Source organism: Porites lutea, chromosome 14 (genome assembly GCF_958299795.1).
Source record: "Porites lutea chromosome 14, jaPorLute2.1, whole genome shotgun sequence".
Taxonomy (NCBI): domain Eukaryota; kingdom Metazoa; phylum Cnidaria; class Anthozoa; order Scleractinia; family Poritidae; genus Porites; species Porites lutea.
Window position 1 is genome coordinate 6,630,088 of NC_133214.1, and position 22,747 is coordinate 6,652,834.

The 22,747-nt window shown below is 35.4% G+C and overlaps 1 protein-coding gene across 1 annotated transcript in view; it reads left to right on the plus strand.

The window, feature by feature from the left end:
• Positions 1 to 22,747, plus strand: part of LOC140924628 (uncharacterized) — a 302,908-nt gene that overhangs the window by 99,129 nt on the left and 181,032 nt on the right. The window contains exons 2-3 of the mRNA XM_073374646.1: positions 6,967 to 8,203; positions 9,136 to 9,228. Coding sequence (XP_073230747.1) covers positions 6,967 to 8,203; positions 9,136 to 9,228 — 1,330 coding nt within the window. The remainder of the gene's footprint in view (positions 1 to 6,966; positions 8,204 to 9,135; positions 9,229 to 22,747) is intronic.

Here is a 22,747-nt window from a genome sequence, read left to right on the forward strand (position 1 = left end):
GTAGCGTTTACCATTGTTCGTGAGCGTGGGGGCAGATTCCTGTCCAGTGGTATGTCGCTTTGGCGCATGCGGAGGCCACGTGCCTACGTTGTGTTTGCATTGTATTCGAAGCTTTGTTAGCGTGGCGCGGCGTGGCGTTCCAGTAGCGTAGCGTTTTTCTTGGTTCCCCTCCCTCCCTCTCCTTTCTTTCTTATTTATTTATTTCGTTATTTATTCTTTCAGGGGTTGGTTTAGCCTGCGAAGCGCCGACGCATTTCCGGTGAGAAGCAACGACCGGAAATGCGTCTGCGCTTCGCAGGCTAGGGTTGGTTCATTTTACTTCCACTGGGCTTCTGGCCTCAGTGTGACGGGTGCTATAGTGGGGGGCTGGGCAGGGGGGGCTCATGGCTGGGTTGCGGGTTGGTAGGCCTGTGGGTGTTCTTCCACCTTGGGGTGTATTACGGTTGCAGCCCCGTGGCCCATGGGCACCCAACCTCCACTTGCGACGCAGGTGTTAGTGATGACATATCATCAGGACATCATGACTAATTTCAGTTGTTTGTGATAGATATACTGTTTACCCATTTTTCAGGGCAGTTTATCAAAATTTGCACAAACATACACTGTACATGTCCTTGTCAACGGTTTAAAGTTTTCCTGCTAAATGTCAATTTCACTAAAAATAGTTCAAAAGCAATACAAAATAGATTATCAGTGATTCTAATAATGCCTAATTAAACATTCCTTTTGTATGTTACCAAGCACAAATTTTAAGACAGATAGTAATACACCTATTAATGTATTCTGAGTATTTTTTTCTGACGTTTTGCGTTTTCTCCTTATATTCAACAGGCCTGATCTGTAACATGTAAAATATGAAACGTGATCTACATGTATGACGCCAAAGAATTATTTCGTAGAAAACTACAGAATGACTAGTTGATCTCGAAAGATTGTGTGAATTACAGGCTGGAATACAAAGTTTTTTCAAAAATATAATAATTTATTATTTCGTCAAAGGGGTAACAGACATATTAGACTTCAGCAAAAAAAAATTGAATTATTACAGAGTAAGAGAAAAATTTTCTTATCCACTTGTCCCTCGGATAGGCGCTGTATTAAATTTGGTTGTCCAAAATCCAAGAGTTCTTGTCCAAAAAGTTTTTTCAGGTTAAAAGAAATGAAATGCCCCCGTTGTAGCAAAGCTAAAAGGAATATTTACCCTTATTTTGTCAAGTATGAGAATTGCTTTTATGATTATGATAAATTTCAATTCTACTGTAATTTGAAGTCAATTTATTTAAAATGTCTCTGTATTTTTCTACTTAAAAATGTGCTTGTCCCAAGTACAATTTATGTCAGAGGTTTACATGTCCAAACCAAAATAATAATTTCTACCTGTCCGGGACAATCAGACAGAGGTGTTGGGGCACCCTGCATTAGTATTTCTTTATGAGCATTAAATTCTAAATATCTGGTAAAAAGGTATCATTATCAGACTTATTAAAAATCTAATATAGATTTTACTAACAACAATTTTTTCCAAGTTTTGCGGCTCACATCCACTTTGATCTTAGTCAAGAAACTATTTGTCACTTTGCCTATCCTCTCACAGGTCTTTAATTTTGTGTATTCTTTTTTAAACTGGCTACATACCATTGGAAGCAATGCTGTGATGGATTAGTATCCCATCCAGGTTGGGGTGGGCGAAGTTGGGCTGTGAATAGTTCTTGGCAATTCATGATACTCAAACCAAGATAATTGTTGTTGCTGTGTGGGCTTCAATGGCTTGTTTCAACCCTTTAAGCACCAGTATCCGCATACAAATTCTCCACACTGATCTCAATGCATTCCTTAAAAGAATCACATGTAGTTAAGAGAATTTGATTAACGATTAAAGCATTTTCACTAAGTGATCATTTTATTAATTTCATATCATTAAGACCCTGTTTACATGGAGTGGGGGACCCCGGTCTAGTGGGGTTGGTTTCTTTTGTTTTGTGTCCCCCAGAGCGTGAAAACAAAAGAAACCAATTCCACTAGACCGGGGTCCCCCACTCCATGTAAACAGGCCCTAAATGGGCAGTTTACATACATGAAGTCTGCATCTCTTAGTGTGGTACAGGTGTACTGTGCTGTTTACATACATGTAGTCCACACCTCTTAGTGTGGTACAGGTGTACTGTGCTGTTTACATACATGTAGTCCACACCTCTTAGTGTGGTACAGGTGTACTGTGCTGTTTACATACATGTAGTCCACACCTCTTAGTGTGGTACAGGTGTACTGTGCTGTTTACATACATGTAGTCCACATCTCTTAGTGTGGTACAGGTGTACTGTGCTGTTTACGTACATGTAGTCCACACCTCTTAGTGTGGTGCAGGCGCACTGTGCTGTTTACATACATGTAGTCCACACCTCTTAGTGTGGTACAGGTGTACTGTGCTGTTTACATACATGTAGTCCACATCTCTTAGTGTGGTACAGGTGTACTGTACTTTTTACATACATGTAGTCCACACCTCTTAGTGTGGTACAGGTGTACTGTGCTGTTTACATACATGTAGTCCACACCTCTTAGTGTGGTACAGGTGTACTGTGCTGTTTACATACATGTAGTCCACATCTCTTAGTGTGGTACAGGTGTACTGTGCTGTTTACGTACATGTAGTCCACACCTCTTAGTGTGGTGCAGGCGCACTGTGCTGTTTACATACATGTAGTCCACACCTCTTAGTGTGGTACAGGTGTACTGTGCTGTTTACATACATGTAGTCCACACTTCTTAGTGTGGTACAGGTGTACTGTGCTGTTTACGTACATGTAGTCCACACCTCTTAGTGTGGTGCAGGGGCACTGTGCTGTTTACATAAATGTAGTCCACACCTCTTAGTGTGGTACAGGTGTACTGTGCTGTTTACATACATGTAGTCCACACCTCTTAGTGTGGTACAGGTGTACTGTGCTGTTTACATGCATGTAGTCCACACTTCTTAGTGTGGTACAGGTGTACTGTGTTGTTTACATACATGTAGTCCACACTTCTTAGTGTGATACAGGTGTACTGTGCTATTTACATACATGTAGTCCACACCTCTTAGTGTGGTACAGGTGTACTGTGCTGTTTACATACATGTAGTCCACACTTCTTAGTGTGGTACAGGTGTACTGTGCTGTTTACATACATGTAGTCCACACCTCTTAGTGTGGTACAGGTGCACTGTGCTGTTTACATACATGTAGTCCACACTTCTTAGTGTGGTACAGGTGTACTGTGCTGTTTACGTACATGTAGTCCACACCTCTTAGTGTGGTGCAGGGGCACTGTGCTGTTTACATAAATGTAGTCCACACCTCTTAGTGTGGTACAGGTGTACTGTGCTGTTTACATACATGTAGTCCACACCTCTTAGTGTGGTACAGGTGTACTGTGCTGTTTACATACATGTAGTCCACACTTCTTAGTGTGGTACAGGTGTACTGTGTTGTTTACATACATGTAGTCCACACTTCTTAGTGTGGTACAGGTGTACTGTGCTGTTTACATACATGTAGTCCACACCTCTTAGTGTGGTACAGGTGTACTGTGCTGTTTACATACATGTAGTCCACACTTCTTAGTGTGGTACAGGTGTACTGTGCTGTTTACATACACGTAGTCCACACCTCTTAGTGTGGTGCAGGCGCACTGTGCTGTTTACATACATGTAGTCCACACCTCTTAGTGTGATACAGGCGTACTGTGCTGTTTACATACATGTAGTCCACACTTCTTAGTGTAGTACAGGTGTACTGTGCTGTTTACATACATGTAGTCCACACCTCTTAGTGTGGTACAGGTGTACTGTGCTGTTTACATACATGTAGTCCACACTGATTAGTGTGGTACAGGTGAACTGTGCTGTTTACGTACATGTAGTCCACACCTCTTAGTGTGGTGCAGGCGCACTGTGCTGTTTACATAAATGTAGTCCACACCTCTTAGTGTGGTACAGGTGTACTGTGCTGTTTACATACATGTAGTCCACACCTCTTAGTGTGGTACAGGTGTACTGTGCTGTTTACATACATGTAGTCCACATCTCTTAGTGTGGTACAGGTGTACTGTGCTGTTTACGTACATGTAGTCCACACCTCTTAGTGTGGTGCAGGCGCACTGTGCTGTTTACATACATGTAGTCCACACCTCTTAGTGTGGTACAGGTGTACTGTGCTGTTTACATACATGTAGTCCACATCTCTTAGTGTGGTACAGGTGTACTGTACTTTTTACATACATGTAGTCCACACCTCTTAGTGTGGTACAGGTGTACTGTGCTGTTTACATACATGTAGTCCACACCTCTTAGTGTGGTACAGGTGTACTGTGCTGTTTACATACATGTAGTCCACATCTCTTAGTGTGGTACAGGTGTACTGTGCTGTTTACGTACATGTAGTCCACACCTCTTAGTGTGGTGCAGGCGCACTGTGCTGTTTACATACATGTAGTCCACACCTCTTAGTGTGGTACAGGTGTACTGTGCTGTTTACATACATGTAGTCCACACTTCTTAGTGTGGTACAGGTGTACTGTGCTGTTTACGTACATGTAGTCCACACCTCTTAGTGTGGTGCAGGGGCACTGTGCTGTTTACATAAATGTAGTCCACACCTCTTAGTGTGGTACAGGTGTACTGTGCTGTTTACATACATGTAGTCCACACCTCTTAGTGTGGTACAGGTGTACTGTGCTGTTTACATGCATGTAGTCCACACTTCTTAGTGTGGTACAGGTGTACTGTGTTGTTTACATACATGTAGTCCACACTTCTTAGTGTGATACAGGTGTACTGTGCTATTTACATACATGTAGTCCACACCTCTTAGTGTGGTACAGGTGTACTGTGCTGTTTACATACATGTAGTCCACACTTCTTAGTGTGGTACAGGTGTACTGTGCTGTTTACATACATGTAGTCCACACCTCTTAGTGTGGTACAGGTGCACTGTGCTGTTTACATACATGTAGTCCACACTTCTTAGTGTGGTACAGGTGTACTGTGCTGTTTACGTACATGTAGTCCACACCTCTTAGTGTGGTGCAGGGGCACTGTGCTGTTTACATAAATGTAGTCCACACCTCTTAGTGTGGTACAGGTGTACTGTGCTGTTTACATACATGTAGTCCACACCTCTTAGTGTGGTACAGGTGTACTGTGCTGTTTACATACATGTAGTCCACACTTCTTAGTGTGGTACAGGTGTACTGTGTTGTTTACATACATGTAGTCCACACTTCTTAGTGTGGTACAGGTGTACTGTGCTGTTTACATACATGTAGTCCACACCTCTTAGTGTGGTACAGGTGTACTGTGCTGTTTACATACATGTAGTCCACACTTCTTAGTGTGGTACAGGTGTACTGTGCTGTTTACATACACGTAGTCCACACCTCTTAGTGTGGTGCAGGCGCACTGTGCTGTTTACATACATGTAGTCCACACCTCTTAGTGTGATACAGGCGTACTGTGCTGTTTACATACATGTAGTCCACACTTCTTAGTGTAGTACAGGTGTACTGTGCTGTTTACATACATGTAGTCCACACCTCTTAGTGTGGTACAGGTGTACTGTGCTGTTTACATACATGTAGTCCACACTGATTAGTGTGGTACAGGTGAACTGTGCTGTTTACGTACATGTAGTCCACACCTCTTAGTGTGGTGCAGGCGCACTGTGCTGTTTACATAAATGTAGTCCACACCTCTTAGTGTGGTACAGGTGTACTGTGCTGTTTACATACATGTAGTCCACACCTCTTAGTGTGGTACAGGTGTACTGTGCTGTTTACATACATGTAGTCCACACTTCTTAGTGTGGTACAGGTGTACTGTGTTGTTTACATACACGTAGTCCGCACCTCTTAGTGTGGTGCAGGCGCACTGTGCTGTTTACATACATGTAGTTCACACCTCTTAGTGTGATACAGGTGTACTGTGCTGTTTACATACACGTAGTCCACACCTCTTAGTGTGGTGCAGGCACACTGTGCTGTTTACATACATGTAGTCCACACCTCTTAGTGTGATACAGGCGTACTGTGCTGTTTACATACATGTAGTCCACACTTCTTAGTGTGGTACAGGTGTACTGTGCTGTTGAGACACTCTTAGTAACTTGCGTCATCTTTGACCTTTCACCCTACAAGTTGTCTCTGTCCCCCTCCATTTCAAGCACATGAGTAAATCATACTGGGCCAGTTCACGTGAAGTGTTACAGTACATAATTAATTAATATAGTCTATCATTTAAGAATAAAGGGGGAGGGGAGAGGAGGCTTACAAGAGAGCAGGGGCTTAATTAAACTTACTTACATACATACATACATACATACATACATGTTTTTTATTTGAGGTCTTATACAATAAATAGTACATCAACTATGTCCAAATAACTGAAATTACAAACAACAAAAATTCCTAACCATATATGGCTAGTAAGTTAATAATTCATTAAGTCCTAAAGTATTTACTTTTTGTCGTCTTCCTCTTTTCTTTTTTCAAAGCATTCGAATACATGTTTTGCTAGCAGTTTTTGAATTTTAGTATTTCCGCCAGGGAGACTACTTTATTCCCCTGAAAAGTGGGAGAGAGCGGGAGGGGGCTTATTTGGATATACATATACATGAGACACCACAGGTAGCCCTAACTCTAAAAATGTCGTGCATGTTTTTCTAGTCAATTTTTTCAAGTGCACTCGATGACAGAAAAGCAGTGGAAGACCATGCTCAATTAAAGTTTGCAAGAACTTACCATTAAAAAGGCTTTTAAATAACCTGAGGTCAGGCTCTATTTTCGTTTCTCGAAGACGAAGAGAGAAATTTTAGCGGGACTACGTAAGAGAGAATGTATGAGAACTGCTAAAATTGAGCCTGATCTCAGGTTAGGATCTCAGGTTAGCTTTTCAATAAACCCTTTAATAACTTTATTCCACTCTTCTTTTAGGAATTGTCATCCTCTCCTAGCACAGCCTCTACATCACAGGAAGACCATGAAAGCATATCAAGATCCACTTCCTCCAGGAAATTGAGAGTAACTCTGTTAAGCAGTGAATGGAGATCAACGAAAGGAGGCTTGTCAACCATCAACCGAGAGCTGGCCATTCAGTTGGCTAAACACCCCAGCGTGGAGGTCAGTGTTTATCTCCCTCAGTGCAGTGAAGAAGATAAACGAGTTGCTGCAAGTCACAATGTTCATCTAATTGAAGCAGAGGAAATGGCAGGTTATGACAACCCAGTAGACTGGTTGTCCTCTCTGCCAGACGACCATGCTGTGGACTGTGTGATAGGACATGGGGCCATTCTTGGTCGGCAAGTGCAGTTTATTAAGCGTCATTGTAACTGCAAGTGGATTCAGGTCGTTCATACAGCTCCTGAAGAGCTTGGTATGTTCAAGTCCTACACAGATGCCATTTCAAGAGGCGAGAAAAAGCACCAGGCTGAGGTAAAACTCTGTGAAAAAGCTGATCAAGTTGTAGCAGTTGGACCCAAGCTGGCTGAAGCTTTCTCAGGTTATCTCCGTGGCTGTGGAAAAGATCAAGATGTTCTCAACCTTACCCCAGGCATCTTCTCTGAGTTTTCTGATGTAAAGCAAGCTACTGAAGAAAGAAAAACATTCAGTGTGTTAGTGTTTGGACGTGGTGACAATGAAGACTTTCAGCTGAAAGGATATGACATCGCTGCTCGAGCTATTGCTGAGTTGAAAGACGAGCCACAGCCCTATAAGCTCTTGTTTGTTGGAGCTCCAAGTGGAGAAGAGGAGAAAGTAAAAGATTTGTTACTCCAGCAAGGCATTGATCGCAGTCAACTAACTGTGCGTTGTTTTAATGAAAGCAGAGAGCAGTTAGCCCGATTGTTTTGTGAAGTTGATCTTGCTATAATGCCATCACGAACTGAGGGATTTGGTCTTGCTGCCCTTGAGGCTTTATCTGCTGGTCTGCCTGTGCTGGTTAGTGGGAACTCTGGTCTTGGCGAGGCCTTACAGGAAGTTCCGAATGGTTCACATTGTGTGGTGGAATCAGAAGATCCTAAAGATTGGGCCAATGCAATCAAAGCTGTTCGGAAGAAAAAAAGGAAGCTGCGACTGAGAGAGGCCAAGCTTCTTCAAGGAGAGTATGCCGAGATGTACAACTGGCAGGATCACTGTAATAGACTTGTGCAACGAATGCTTGCCATTTCTCAAGGTAACAGGTTCACGTTTCCATTCAAATTGGGTTTTTTTATGTCGTGCACTGGTGGCAGTAGGAAAAGTAGGTTCACGCAATTACAATGACAACAGTAGCAAAACGTTTAATGCGACGATCATTTCTTCATTTTCATTTTCAGAAGTAAAATCTCAACGACAAATTTTTCTCACTCTTTTTCAATGTGGATGAGGTCCCTAACAATTCAACTCAAGTAGGAAAGTTCAACTAAATTTGAAAAATTGTGGGAATTAGGAAAAAATCGCGATAACATTGAAAGAACGCGAAGTTAATCTTAATTTTTCGAGACGTCCAACGGCCGTCAACTTTTGCATGTGCTTACCTAAGCTCCCTACTGTGGTAACAGTCTAAAAGTAAAACTGTATGAACGAAAACAGTAAAATCATCGCAATTTTTGCAATACATGTACGCCTGATTTTCTGTTAGGTCTCAACATTTTTTATGGATGAACAGAAAATTTTCAGATTTGAGTTAAAATTTCAGCCGTTCCAGGGTATTTGGTTGGTTGTTATTGCATCAAAAGTTCACCAGAAAACGGTGGCTCCGCTTATTTCTACGAAGTCCAGCTAAGTCGACTTAATTGATTTCCATTTTAATGTTTATAGTTAACGATGTTTAGCGATGTTTTGTTAGTAACAGTTACTAAATAAATATTTTAATTCCTATATAGTGCGAAATACATGTGAGTATGATCTAATCCACTTCACATTAGAGCTAAACTGAATAAAATATATAAAATGGACTGCATGCATTTTTACATTGTTTATAGTAAACGATGTTTAGATAGAAGGGTTTAGCCAAATTAAAAATAGCTTAGAACTCGGTTTCAGTGACGGTTAAACGCTGGCTAATCTCCGCTCATCCCTGATGCTTTGAAGCAAAGAATAATCGTGTTTCTTCTCTTTTTGTAGGTCCCAATACAGATGAACAGCAGTTATCTAAGAAAGCCTCTGTGATCTGTCAAGTTGAAAAACCGTCTTCTTCTGAAAAACGTCTTCAAAAAGGTATTCTTGAATCGTAGGTGAACAATATTACATGCATATTCAAGAGCAAATCGTTGTTTTTTTTGTAGAAAATGTACTGTACTCTAACGCGAGCTTATTGAGTATTCCTTGCTGGGATGGTACACTGTACAGTAACAAGGAATGATCAAAGCACCGAACAAGACTCATTTAAAAAGAATTAAAATTTGTTATGATTGTCACAGTTGTCGACAAACAAGATTCGTTTCAGGTTTTATAACGAAGTTAAATGAAACTTAACGCAGTTAACAACAAGGAGGGCGGTTACCTGTTGTCAGTCAGCGGTCAGTGCGGTGGCTCAAGCGCGGTCAGCCTTGCTTGCATCATCTCCATGTGCTTAGTACAGCGTTTCCTGGCGGCCTCTCTCAGTTTCGTTTGGCCTTTGGATCATTTTTTTCATTCTTTTACCCCCATCCCTCCTCCCCTTTTATTTTTCCTCTGATAAATCAGTGTGTCAGGTGCCTGGTCCCATTAGCGTTGGGGCTCTTGGTTGGAAGGCGCGGGTTTACCAGGGGATAACCTGTTCCAGGCGGTCAGTTAGTAGAGTGCGGTGTTCGGATGGTGGGGAGCGAGTTTAATCGTACGCGGAGGAAACGAGGGGAAAAAAACGAGGGGAGAGTGGGGCGAGTTCCCTCCCTCAGTAGTTATGAAAACGGGTATTGACAGGAGTTTTAGTACATCACCTCAAACAGAATTAATCGGTGGAATGACGGGAAAAAAAAGTAAAATTCCCATATATGCTACCGATTACAAAAGAGAGTATCTTTTCGTAAGAGGCTTAAATACGTATTTTAAGTGTTTTACAAAAAAACTAGATTGCTTAAATCATGGTTTATTTGAAAGTAACACTTCTAATACAATTAAGAAGTATATGAAAAGATTTCTCAGATCACAAGAAAAAGGTAAGTTTAATCATCTTAATAATCTTATCATTCCAAGTTATGATCTTGATATTATTCGTGATATCATATTCATTAATGAACAGTTTGAATATTATAAAAGACGTTGTATATGTGATCTTAGCGATGATAGTGATGATGATGATAATGGTGGTTATGGTGGTTATGATGATTATGATGATTGGGGTGCGTCTTTAGTTGATAGTCAATTTTTTCCTGGTTTTAAGGAATTTCATAATATTTTTAAAAAGATTTTTGATCAATTAGAATATAATAGATACGATTGTGAAAGTGATAGTGAAAGTGATAGTGAAAGTGAAAGTGATAGTGAATGAGTAAAATATTTTTAAACTTATAACATATCATGTTACAAGTTTTTATAAAAGAATTAGGATTAGTATAATCAATTAATAAAAATGGAACCAAAATCGAGAGAAACTACTCCTACGAAAGAGGATTTGGATTTTATAGTTGATGATGGTTATCAACATGATAAGGATCCAGATTACATTCCACCCCAAAGATACATTCTTGAAGGACCAGATTTTAAGAGATTAATCAAAAATGCTAAAAAACTTGGTGCTGAATCACTTGATTATTCAACTCGAAAAAATAACAAATACATGGCTACACTTCCAGGTGGAAAGAAAGTTCATTTTGGGTCACCTAAATATCCAGACTTCACTATTCACAAAGATAAAGAGAGAAGAGATAAATATCTGTCTCGTGCTATGAAGATTAAAAATAAAAATGGAGAATTAACTTATACTAATCCAGAATCTTCAAACTTTTGGTCGGTTAATTTACTTTGGCCTAAAAAATAAAATTGAATTGTTATTTAAAGATTAACTAAATATTAATAAAAAATGCAGTTGTCAAGCTACGAAAATATTACCCAGGAAAGTATTATCTTTAATGAACCCAAAGAGTACAAAGTAAAAGATAGTAAGATTAAATATAATCGTATTCCAATTGAAGTCAAATACCCAAATAACAAAAAAGGACCACTTGTAGTTGAATCTCCAGTTCTTTTTAGTTTTGGGGTTAATGAAAAGAAAAATCAAGAAACAGGTAAATTGGTTGGTTATAGTATTCCAGTATGTCTTTGGTCTAAAGATAGTGAACCTAATAATAAAGAAAAAGCATTTTTTGATGTTATTAATAATGTAACAACTCTATCTAAGCAACATTTAGAGAATGAATATGGCCCAGATCTAGCATCATCTCTATCTTTACCATTTTACTATAAACAAATAGAATATACAGATAAGAAAGGAAAAAAGAAAACAAAAAAAGATGAATCATCAGCGCCAGTTCTTTACGCAAAACTTATTTACTCAGAAAAATCAAAGAAAATTTTATCTTTGTTTAAGGGAAAGGGAGGTCGCGATTTAAATCCTTTCAAATTTATCAATCAGTACTGTAATGTTAAATTAGCATTAATAATTGAAGGAATCTTCATAAGTAAAACTGTGACATCTTTACAAATAAAAGTACATGAATGTTATGTTAAACCATTAAAACCTAGAGAATCTTTACTAGCAATTGAAGAGGAAGAGAGTGAGAGCGAGAGTGAGGGTGATTATACAAAAGATGGTCTTGAATCATTAATTGTAAAAGATAATGATGAAGAGTAATAAGAGGATTTTATTTTTAATACAATATTTGTATTAAAAATCAACCAAATCCTTTGAACTAACCCATGAGTTAAATTTATCAGGATAACCACTCCATTTTACTAATGCCATTTTTTTCTTATTATCTCTTCTGATTATTTTTTCTATTCTAAATGTTTGTTGTTTTGCTTTCTGTAATTCTTGATCGTAAAAAGAACCCTTAATCTCTTCTCCCATCAAATCAACAATGTTATATGTAATAGGTTTTGTTGGTAAAACTTTATCAATTACAAATATCTCCTCTGTCCAGTTTGGTGTGTAACCTTTATCAAATACTCGCCTCTTATATTTTGAAATTCTAACACGATCACCAACCACAAATTTTGATTTGCTAGGTTTTAAGTAAATTAAATCCCCATACAAATTAGACCAAACTTTACGCTCATTTTTCTTTTTACTTGCTTCAACAGGAGTCATTTTTATACTAGAATGTCTCGTATTATTGTAATCATTAACTAGTTTATCTAACTTATCCCAGTAAACAGTGTTGTTATTAACAGTAAACATCTTCCACATTTTGTTTTTCATTGTTTTATTCCATCGCTCAACAACACTAGATTTTTCTTCGTTTTCAGTGTGGTATAACTTAATTCCCTCTCTTTTTAGAAAATCTTTGAAATGTTTACTGATAAACTCAGAACCTTTATCAGTCCATAACATTTGAGGTTTACGTTTACTTTTGAATATATCATCAAATGCTTTACTAACAGTTTCAGTTTTTTTATCTTTCAATCCTCTTATCCATCCATACTTGCTAAACACATCTATTACCATTAGAAGATACCTCACCCCTTTGTTCCACTTACTAAACTTTTGCATTTCAACTAAATCAGCAGCCCAGATATCATCAATTCCGTTTGAGACTACTGATCTCTTTTGAAAGTTTCGTGTGATTGGTTTGTGAAGTTCGTCGGCTAATTGTTGAGACCAATCACTACTCAACGCCGACTCGCGTTTAAACCAAGTCCAAGTTTTTGTTTAGTATTAATTATTGTTCTAGCTAAAGTATGTCCCCATTGTCTTTCTTTCCAAGGAATTGCATCTAATGATTTAACCATCTTTCTATCAGCTTTATTTTTACACTTTCGGTCATCACCACAAACACTATAATCAACATCATGCTGCATAGCTACAGCATCAGTTGGTCCAGTTGGTTGATCGTAAATTTCTAATATTTCACCAGTTTCCGGATTGTATCTTACTTGGTTTTCGAGATCATTATAAGGACCTGTATATTTATGCCCTGGTAATGTCCATCCACCTTTTGGTTTAGGTAATTTACCAATATGCTTGTGAATATCTACTCCTCTTCCATCCAACTCTGGTCTATCAGTTTTATACTTTTTATTTGGTCTCACTTTTGTTGACAGCTGGTCCATTGCTGATCCAACAGAATTTTGAATAAATGGAGTGAGTTTACTAACTCCATAATTTACAGCTTTCTTCTGAAGATTTTTATTTCTCATTAACTCACTTGCTCCATATCGCCCCATTTCAACTGCTTTTTTACCCATCCAAGGTAAACCGTAATTAACAAATCCATCAACTGCTGTGCCAACAACAGTATCAAAAACACCTCCACCATATTTATTTTTAACTTCTGCTACAGATTTGTATATTTTGTTAGTTCCTAAACCACCACTAAAAAAATCTTTTACATGTGCATATCCAATTTGTTTGCCATTTTTCTTAACAATCATTATAGGATTACCTTCTTTGAGATAAAATTTTTTATCACCAGAACGAAAGACAGTTGTTTTACCCGTCCAGAAATTGGAAGTAAATATACCATCTTCTGAATTAACAACACCTTTGGCTGTATCACCAGACCAATAATCTTTAAATGTTTGCTTTGTTTGAGGAAATAAGGTTTCTGAAATTGTTTGTCCAACATTTATTCCTGTTTTGATTGGACCAAAAGCATCAGAAACACCTTTGCCCGCCATCACTGACGGGCTAATTAGTTTTTTGACTTCTTTTTTGTTTTTCTCTTTTTTCCACTTCCAGTTTGAGAAGCTGATCCAGTTTTCACATATCTAACTTTTTTATTTCCACAAACTGCACATCTACAAAAAAATTGAGTTCTACCTCTTTTATCAGTTTGGTAACCACTTGGCTCTGTGCAAGGAGTTACTCTTTTATCTACAATGCAATATGATTCTTTCATTTAATATAATGTTTAGATAAAATATGTCTACTAGATCTAATTTTGTTAAAAGTGAACTTCAAAAGATATACGATAACTTAAACATGAGTTATGAATATGCTGATTTTTCTAGATTGGAAAATGACACTAGATTTATAAAAGTATTTGAGTTGCTTATGGAAATAAGTGAGAAATCAAATATTCTTAACAAAGTTGTAAAAGGTAATTATCTGTTTATATAAATAAATGGAGAATAAATTTTTTTCTGAGATTGAGAAAAATATGGATGTTAAAACAATAAAAGATTTTGAAAAAAGAAGTTCGTACAAAAATATAATATTTATTAAATATTATATTTATCCTGTAAAATATTTTTTTTATCCTCCAAAGTAAGCTTTTATAAAATCACTATTGTCATCATCAAAATGAGGGTTATGTATTACATCTAAAATACTATTACCCCTCTGTCTCTCAAACAGATAATATAAACACCAGTAACCACAAAAAACAGTATTACGATTTTGTATTTCATCCATTGAGTAAACTATTCGTTTTCCAGAAGTATTAAAATATTTTAATGCTTCATTTGGCATTATTAGTCCAAATGGATCAAAGTACTCAACAATATTATCTATATTTCTATAACAAACCCAATGAGTGCCAGGACCTGTTATATCATCTAGATTAATTATTCCACATTCTTTTTTTATCTTATTAGGTAGTCCATCACGACTATATATTCCTCTAAAATTTTTAATACCAAGTCTTTTTATCCATTCCATAAGGTCGAAGTTGGATAGAGGTTTAATTACAAAATTGTTCCGAGAATTGGAATTGAGTTGAATGGGCTGTTTTTTCCTAGTAGTAGTCCTGAACCCTTGGATTTGGGCTTTTTTTTTTTAACTCCCATTCCTATTGGGTTTTCCCAACTACCAATAAAGGGTGGTGGAAAGTGATAAGGATAACCCTCACCATATGTTGATGGGGGAGGAGGTGGAACGTAAACATTTGCTGAATTAGATGTTCCACGTCTATCAACTTGTAGTCCCCCACCAAACATCTTAGATACTAAACTTATTGCCATTGGAATTCCAATAGAAGCAAGAGTACCTAAAAATCCTCCTTCTACCTGTTTACGAGTTGGTTTAATAACTACTCGTCCACCAGATTGAAACATCTTATTTATTAGATCTATTTGTGATTTGGTTAATTCTCCTCTAATAGCGGGTAACATTGGGAAAAACTTTTTTGGAATTGTAATTCCTTTTCCAAATATTTTATTTAATCCAATTTCTCCCAGTGCGGTTGCAGCACCGGTTGCTAATGCAGGAGCAACTTTTGAAACTCCTTTAATTGCGTATGGTAGTACTTTTGTTCCAAGAGATGCGAGTGAGGAAAATAAGTTTCCACCATTTTTTACAGAACGTCTAATCTGTGTTTTACTTATCTTTATATCTGATCCTGTGCCATTTGCAATAGATTTTTTTATTTTAGAAATTTGTCTTTGGGTTAACATTAACTCATCAGAACCTCTAAGTTGTACATGTTTTAACCGAAGAGTTAGTGGTGATTTATTTAATATTGCAGAAGCCAATTTTGACTTTTGTCCATCTGTAAGTTTTACTCCGTATTCAATATAAGTTGTCATTTTTATTATAATATTTATATTATTTTGTTTTTGTGGTTTACTGGTGGTTTACTGGTGTGATTTTTTTCAACCAATCAAATGATTACACATCATTCTAAACGTTTGTATAACATTGTGTGTAAACATAACAGACGCCATAAAATTTTGTGTAATCATACCACAAACTCTTAAATTTTGTGAAGGGAAACATGCCTTATTCTTTGAATCAGTTGAAAGAGAGAAGGGATTCTTGTATTAAGAAAATACAAGAATTAAAAGCAACAGCTGAGTACATCTCAATAAATGAACTGAACATTATTTAATTATGCTCGAAGCAATAGTTTTCCATCTTGTTGTGATATTTCTGCTACTCTTTCATGTAAGACTAATGCGTAAATATTATAATCAGCGTTTGGATTAGCTGTTAATTCGTAATGAAATGCTAATTTTGTAACACCATCTTTGATATCCATTTTTTGTTTTGTTAGGTCAAAATAAACAAAAGGAAATAAAGATTTGAAATTACTTATATTAAGTAATGTTCCACCTTGATAATCATTATTTGCATAGACGTATGACATTACATTTCTAAAAACCCTTGACAAATCTGTAGAAGGTTTAAAGTGAATATTAGGATATTCGTTTCCATTTGCAACTTCCAGATAACATCTTGATATATTAGCATTATTTGGTAGATTAAAAGTGTCGTATAAAAATGGATTTGCTGTTTGTGCATCAATTCTTGCTGTATCAATTCCAAAAATAAATACATGCCGTGGTTTTGAAATAGCATTTGTAATTTTAAAATGACCTGTCTGTTGCTGTGTATTATTTGATCGCTCTACTACTTCATTCAAATATGTCCATTTGTAAGGTTTAAGATAATTTTCCATGTACAACTTTTGCCCTTCTGAATTAAACGTAAGTTTTGGAATAAAAAGTTGTAGTCTTGTTATAATAACTCTACAATCATCAGCTGCTTGAAAAATTAAATTAGCATCTTTTTCAATTTCAATATTTAGCTCAATTTTTGTATTTGGAAGTAATTTGTCTTCCAATGCTTCAAAGAAAGAATATCTATTAAGAGGAATTTCACAGTTTACTGTGGCTGATACACCTAATAGTGTTTTTCTTGCATGAAAACCTTTATTATAAGTTGCTTGAGCAGGTCTTTCCTCTGCAGCTGTTGTTGTATCAAGAAAATAAAATTCGTTTGTAGCAACACTCTGAGCATATGAAGGATTATACTCAAGAAGATTTTTAATATTTACAACATGATTTGCGTAGTTACAACTATAAACTTCTCGACCATTTGCTAGGATACTTAATTTTTCTATAAATGAGTTACTACCATTTACAATTCCGTTATGGTCTGCAATCGCAATGTTTCCTCCATCTGCCAGCTTATTTACTTTAAAATCCATTGATAGTCTGGCGTTATACCAATCAAAAGGAGTAGTTTCTCCTGTATTATCAGTAACAAATCTAAGACCTGTTTTAGTTTGGTGAGCGTTATTTGCTGGTGCGGTATCTAAAGACTGTTCCAGGTCATAAACAACATCTTCATATCTATCTAAATATTTTGGATTTCTAAAAGACTTCATTTTATTTTAATAATTATATAATTTTTCTCTTACGTGTTGATCCTCCACTAAGAAGGTTATTCAACGTTTGATCTATCTCTTGTTGAGATATTGTTTCAACATTTTTATTAAAAGTAACTTTTTTTGCAGGTTTTGCTTTTTCTTTTGATAACATTTGCACTATTTTATCACCAGCCTTTTTACCAACATGTTCACCAGTTTTTGTTGCAGCTGCTGTCACTGCTTTTTTAGCTGCTTTTTTAACAGCTGATTTGACTGTTTTTCCAAATAATTTTGGACCAAATGATTTAAACACATCCATCATTCCTTCTCCATAAATATGTTGTCTTGTATATCTACCCAATTCAGGGTCAAGTTTCATTTTAAACTCTGATTGTCTACTCATTTTAATTTAATAGTTATATAACTACGAAGTATTACATCGAGTGGAGTATCAAAGTCATAAACCAATCTATACCATTAAAATTTACTGTCTTCCAAGTGAGTCTGTCACATAGATTCTCATTTCATCAATTTGAAATGAAGAAACGTCACAATACAATGGTCTTTTAGGTTCAAATGTAAATGGAAAAGACCTTGTGAGATTATCAGTTGGTATTACAGCAATGGTATTTGTATTTATTCCATTTACAATGCTATTAGTTATTGCGGTTGTGTTTATATTTAGTACATCAATCGAATTTGTTATATTTGGTAATTTTGTTCCATACTCTGTTTTTGTAATAAGTTTCTTTTCAAATCCAATAAGGTCTCCAAATTCTGTTCCTCTCAGATCAAGTTGATAATCACCATCAAGTGATACTAACACTCGATAAGTAGATAGTATAAAAGTTAGATTGATTGAATAAGTCTTTTTTCCACTTGAGTCTGTTGAGTGATGAGTCTTTTGAGACATGTATTGATGAATGTAATCATTAATATCTGAGTAAGAATACATCCCATCTGTAAAAGTAATTGTTTGCCAGTTGGTTCCATCATGAGTGTATTTAATTTTATTGTTTCCATAATTACTTCTAATATTATACCAAGAGTAAGTCATGGACAACCGATCAAGAGCAAGTTGATGTTTTTTTTCAGGATCGAGTTTTAAAGATGGATTAAACTTAATAGTAAAATCACCAGGTTTACTTGTTCCTCTTTTTTCTCTGTTTATTGAAGAAATGTGAATAGCTCGTTCTTCCATTTTTTATCTAATTGTTATATAAGTTTTTAATAAATCATTTAGTTGTTTATTTGAGATTACTTTTATTTGGTTGAGAAGATGTGCAATTTTAGAAAACTCAGGTATTACACCATTATTCCCAGCTAGAATTGATCCACCGAGTAATTCAAGTCTTTTTAGAAGTTGATGTGGGTTGTTAAAGTAAATCATTCCTTCTCCCATTTGATACTCAAGCGAACCTAAATAAAGATTAAGAATGTTTTTGTATTTATGAAGTAAATCTTTTTGCATTTTAATCCTTTCTATTTCTTCTTTATCTTTTTCTGTTTTATGTTTTCTTCTATTCAAACCAGCTATTTCTCCTGTAAAAACTTTTACATCATTTTTTACTTCATCAAGTATTTCTCTAAGTCTTTCAGGGTTAGTATCAAAAAAATTATTTGGCCTTGGATATTCCATCATTTTTAATATTTCTAAATCAACATTATCAAGATTTTTTTCAATGTTATAACGTGTGGGTGATTTTAATTTAGATGTTGTTAGTTTTTCATAATCACCTTCCAAAGCTGGTAATTCTCTCATATCAGTTAATCGGTTAAACTGTTCAAAACCTTGAGTAAGAGCAAGTTGATTAGCTTTAAGTTGTGCTATAGTTGCGTTTTGCTGCTCATCAATACTTTTTTTAATGCTATCTTGAGATTTAATAAGTGGTTTAAATGTCTCTTTAAAACCTTCCCGAACATCTTGTTTTTGCCATTTTGTTATTTTTATTATATCTCTCACCTGTCGAGTCAAAGCATCAGCTTCAATTTTATTTCTTGCAAGTTTTTTGTATTCTTCAATATCCATTTTATTTAATCAATAGATAAAATGGAAATACCAAACTATGATAGTGGTGACAACCCAGATAAAAAATATAAACAGTTATTTCCTTACATGCCATCAGATACATTTCGGATGTTAATCTGTGGAAACAGTGGAAGTGGTAAAACTAATCTGCTGTATCATATGCTAATTAAACCTCTACTATACTATGATGAGATTTATCTTTACGCGCGTAATCTAGAACAGGATAAGTATCAAAAGCTAATTCAAAAAATGATGGAGTTGAGTAGTAAACTAGGATATGAAATACTTCATGTAAGTAATGATGAAATAACTCCAGTGTCAGAAATGGATTACGAAGACAATCAAAAACTTGTGATATTCGATGACTATGTTTGCGATAAAAACCAGAGACAACTTATTGATTATTTCATTCAAGGACGACATAAGAATTGCTCGGTTGTGTACCTCAGTCAATCGTTTTATAAAACACCAAAGGACATTCGGTTGAATTGTTCTCATTACTGTTTATACGAATTTCCATCATCTAGGGAAGCCAACAGAATATCATCTGAGTTGGGAGTTAGTAAAGAAGATTACCACTCAGCAACTAAAAAACCGTATTCATTTCTATACGTTGATAAACCAAGAAAACGTATTGCAAAAAACTTTACTGGTAATCTAACCTAAATAATAAAAAATGGGAATATTTAACGAACAATCTCTTGATCATCCCTTTGCTAAGGGAATTCAAGGTGCTCCAGGAGTTGGATTTAATCTCACTTCAAGTGGGGATTATGATATGATAAATAAAAAACTAAGAAATGTAGGAGCACCTAGTGATAATACTGATGCTGCTACAAAAAAGTATGTTGATGATAATTCCAGTGGATCACTCAAAACATCACGACTAACAGTTGATTCAAACATTGATATGAAGGATAGATACCGAATTACAAATCTTATCACACCACTGGATTCTAAAGATCCAGCAACAAAATATTAAGTAGACAACACATTTCTTGACAGAGATGGATCTTACCCAATGAAAGGAAATCTAAATATGGACAACAATCGAATATTTAATATACCAGCTCCAAATGGTCCCAAACAACCAACACCACTAGCTTTCACAGATTTAAAATATCTTCATGTTACTGGAACAAATAAAATGACTAATAATCTAAACATGGATAATAAAAAAATAATTAACCTTAGAACACCAACGTCAAACACTGATGCAACAACTAAAAAGTATGTAGATGATGCAATACCTGATACTAGTTCTTTTATAAAAAAAGATGGAAGTGTAGTAATGACAAGTAACCTAAATCTTGGAAACAAAAAAATAGTTGGTCTCGCAACTCCAACATCAAACACAGAATCTGGATGTACCAACCCAAGACAATGAAGCAGTAAACAAAGGTTATGTTGACAATCTAGTTCATCATACCGCAGTTCAACCAAGCCATTATAAAGATGAGTTTAGTTACCTCATGTCAAGTGGGGCTCAATGGACTGATGAAATAGATGGAGGAGTTAGTTTTGTTATAAATAAGATAGGAGAGTTATCTCCTTCTAAAGGCAATTTTCATGACTATAACCACAAAGTTATTTACATGACTATAATCAAAAATTCTGAAGGTAAATATAAATATAAGATGGGAATTAATTTTTACAGACTAACTGCAAATACCGAATACACACTATGTTTGGAAATACTCAACACTGATTATAATCTTTGGAATAATACACAAATAAGTGTTGACAAAGGAACTTCAAAAGGATTATCAATTGGAAATGTAGGTGTAAAAAAACTATCCCATAGATATACTGATTTAACAGGGAAAACACAAACTATGTACTACCACAGAATAATAGTTAATTTCCAAAAGTTGATAACTGGGAATAAGTTTTTTCTTCACATTTTGGTTGATATTCTTAGTGGTGGATATAACTTACCTATATACCCAATACAGTTTTTAGGGGTTTATATAATTGCATATGGTATTATGGGTACATTTAGCAATATCGATCCAGATAAAGTTTACGACTATCACACCGCATTTGATATTAAACCAACAGAAGTAGTGTACAACGTTGATATAAATGCAAATCAAAAAGCAATTAAAAATATTAAACTTGACCGAAACAGTGATAATAGTGCTGCAACAGTTGCAATGGTAAAAGAATTAGCTCCTTACACTGTAAATAATTTATACAAAAAATATTTCGAAGAAGTTTTTGATTTTACTGATGCAAATAATTACAAATTAAGTAGAGGAGTATCTGGTGTTGTTTTTAATTATTTGAAATCTATTACTGGTGATTCTACAAGAGATATGAGTATACCTAATAGAACCATAGATGATATAATAAAAGATGGTTTAAATATTAGAAATTACAAAGTTGGTTTTACTATTAATAGTGGTATACGAAAATATACTTTGTGTGTTGTTTTTCAACATTGGAGAAATAGAGATTTTAGATTAACAAAAGAAGATACAAATGGAAGAAGGTTAGTACATTTATTCTACAATAATACAAACAACAAAATAACTTTAACTGTTAATAATAAAACTAGTGATTTAAATTTGCCATCATCATTTAATGGGAAAAAAATTGTTGTATGGTTGATAGAAGATAGCTCCCAAAATATCACAAAAGTTAAACTAAGTAACTACAACTCAATATTGAGCTTATCAGTTGTCCATAACTCCCTCGACCAAGATTTTGTGTTTATGACAAAAGACGGATTATTAGATAAAATATTGTTTTCTCCAAACTTTTACGACACCGACTCTGAGCAATATCATAAAGTAATGCTTCAAGAAAAGTTAAATGGAAGTTATATAGCGTAAGTATAAATGAAAAGAAATAGTAGAAAGAGTATTTTTGAATTTAATCATATTGATAAATCTTTATCAGAAGAGCAAAGAGAAACTATAAAAGACCTTTATAAACATTACCATAAGAAACATTGGTGTTATAAAAAATCTTATAAATCTTATAAATTTTTAGATAATATTTTTTCTATTTCTAGTTTATCTCTTATTGCTGTTGGCACTATCACAGGAGGGCTGACACTCAATCCTATTATTCTTGGTGTAATCAACGGTGCAGGAATAATTGTGGCTGGAATTACAAAAAAGAAGGATTTTAAAAAGAAGATAGAAACAACAAAACTGGCTTATACTACTTATGAAAAAGTATTAGTAGAACTACGATCAGCACTCAGAGGAGATGAGTGGAATAAACAAGAATTTGTAGATAGAATTAAAATTTTAGATGAAATGATAATTGATCAATGCCCATCGAGTGTGGATAACTTTGCGGAGAAGTATAAAAATAAATTTGAAAATATAGATTAAATACTAACTTAGTATTTAATCTAAGTATCTAAAGGTATATTTGTTATTATCTTTTTTGGAAGTTGCTGTTTTATAAGATTTTCTTTTACAACAAATATTTGAAATATTACCAGCACTAATATTTAATTCAACCGCAGCTTTTTTGATTGATATAAATCTTCTTTCTTTTCCATCTTTAATACAAGTAGAAA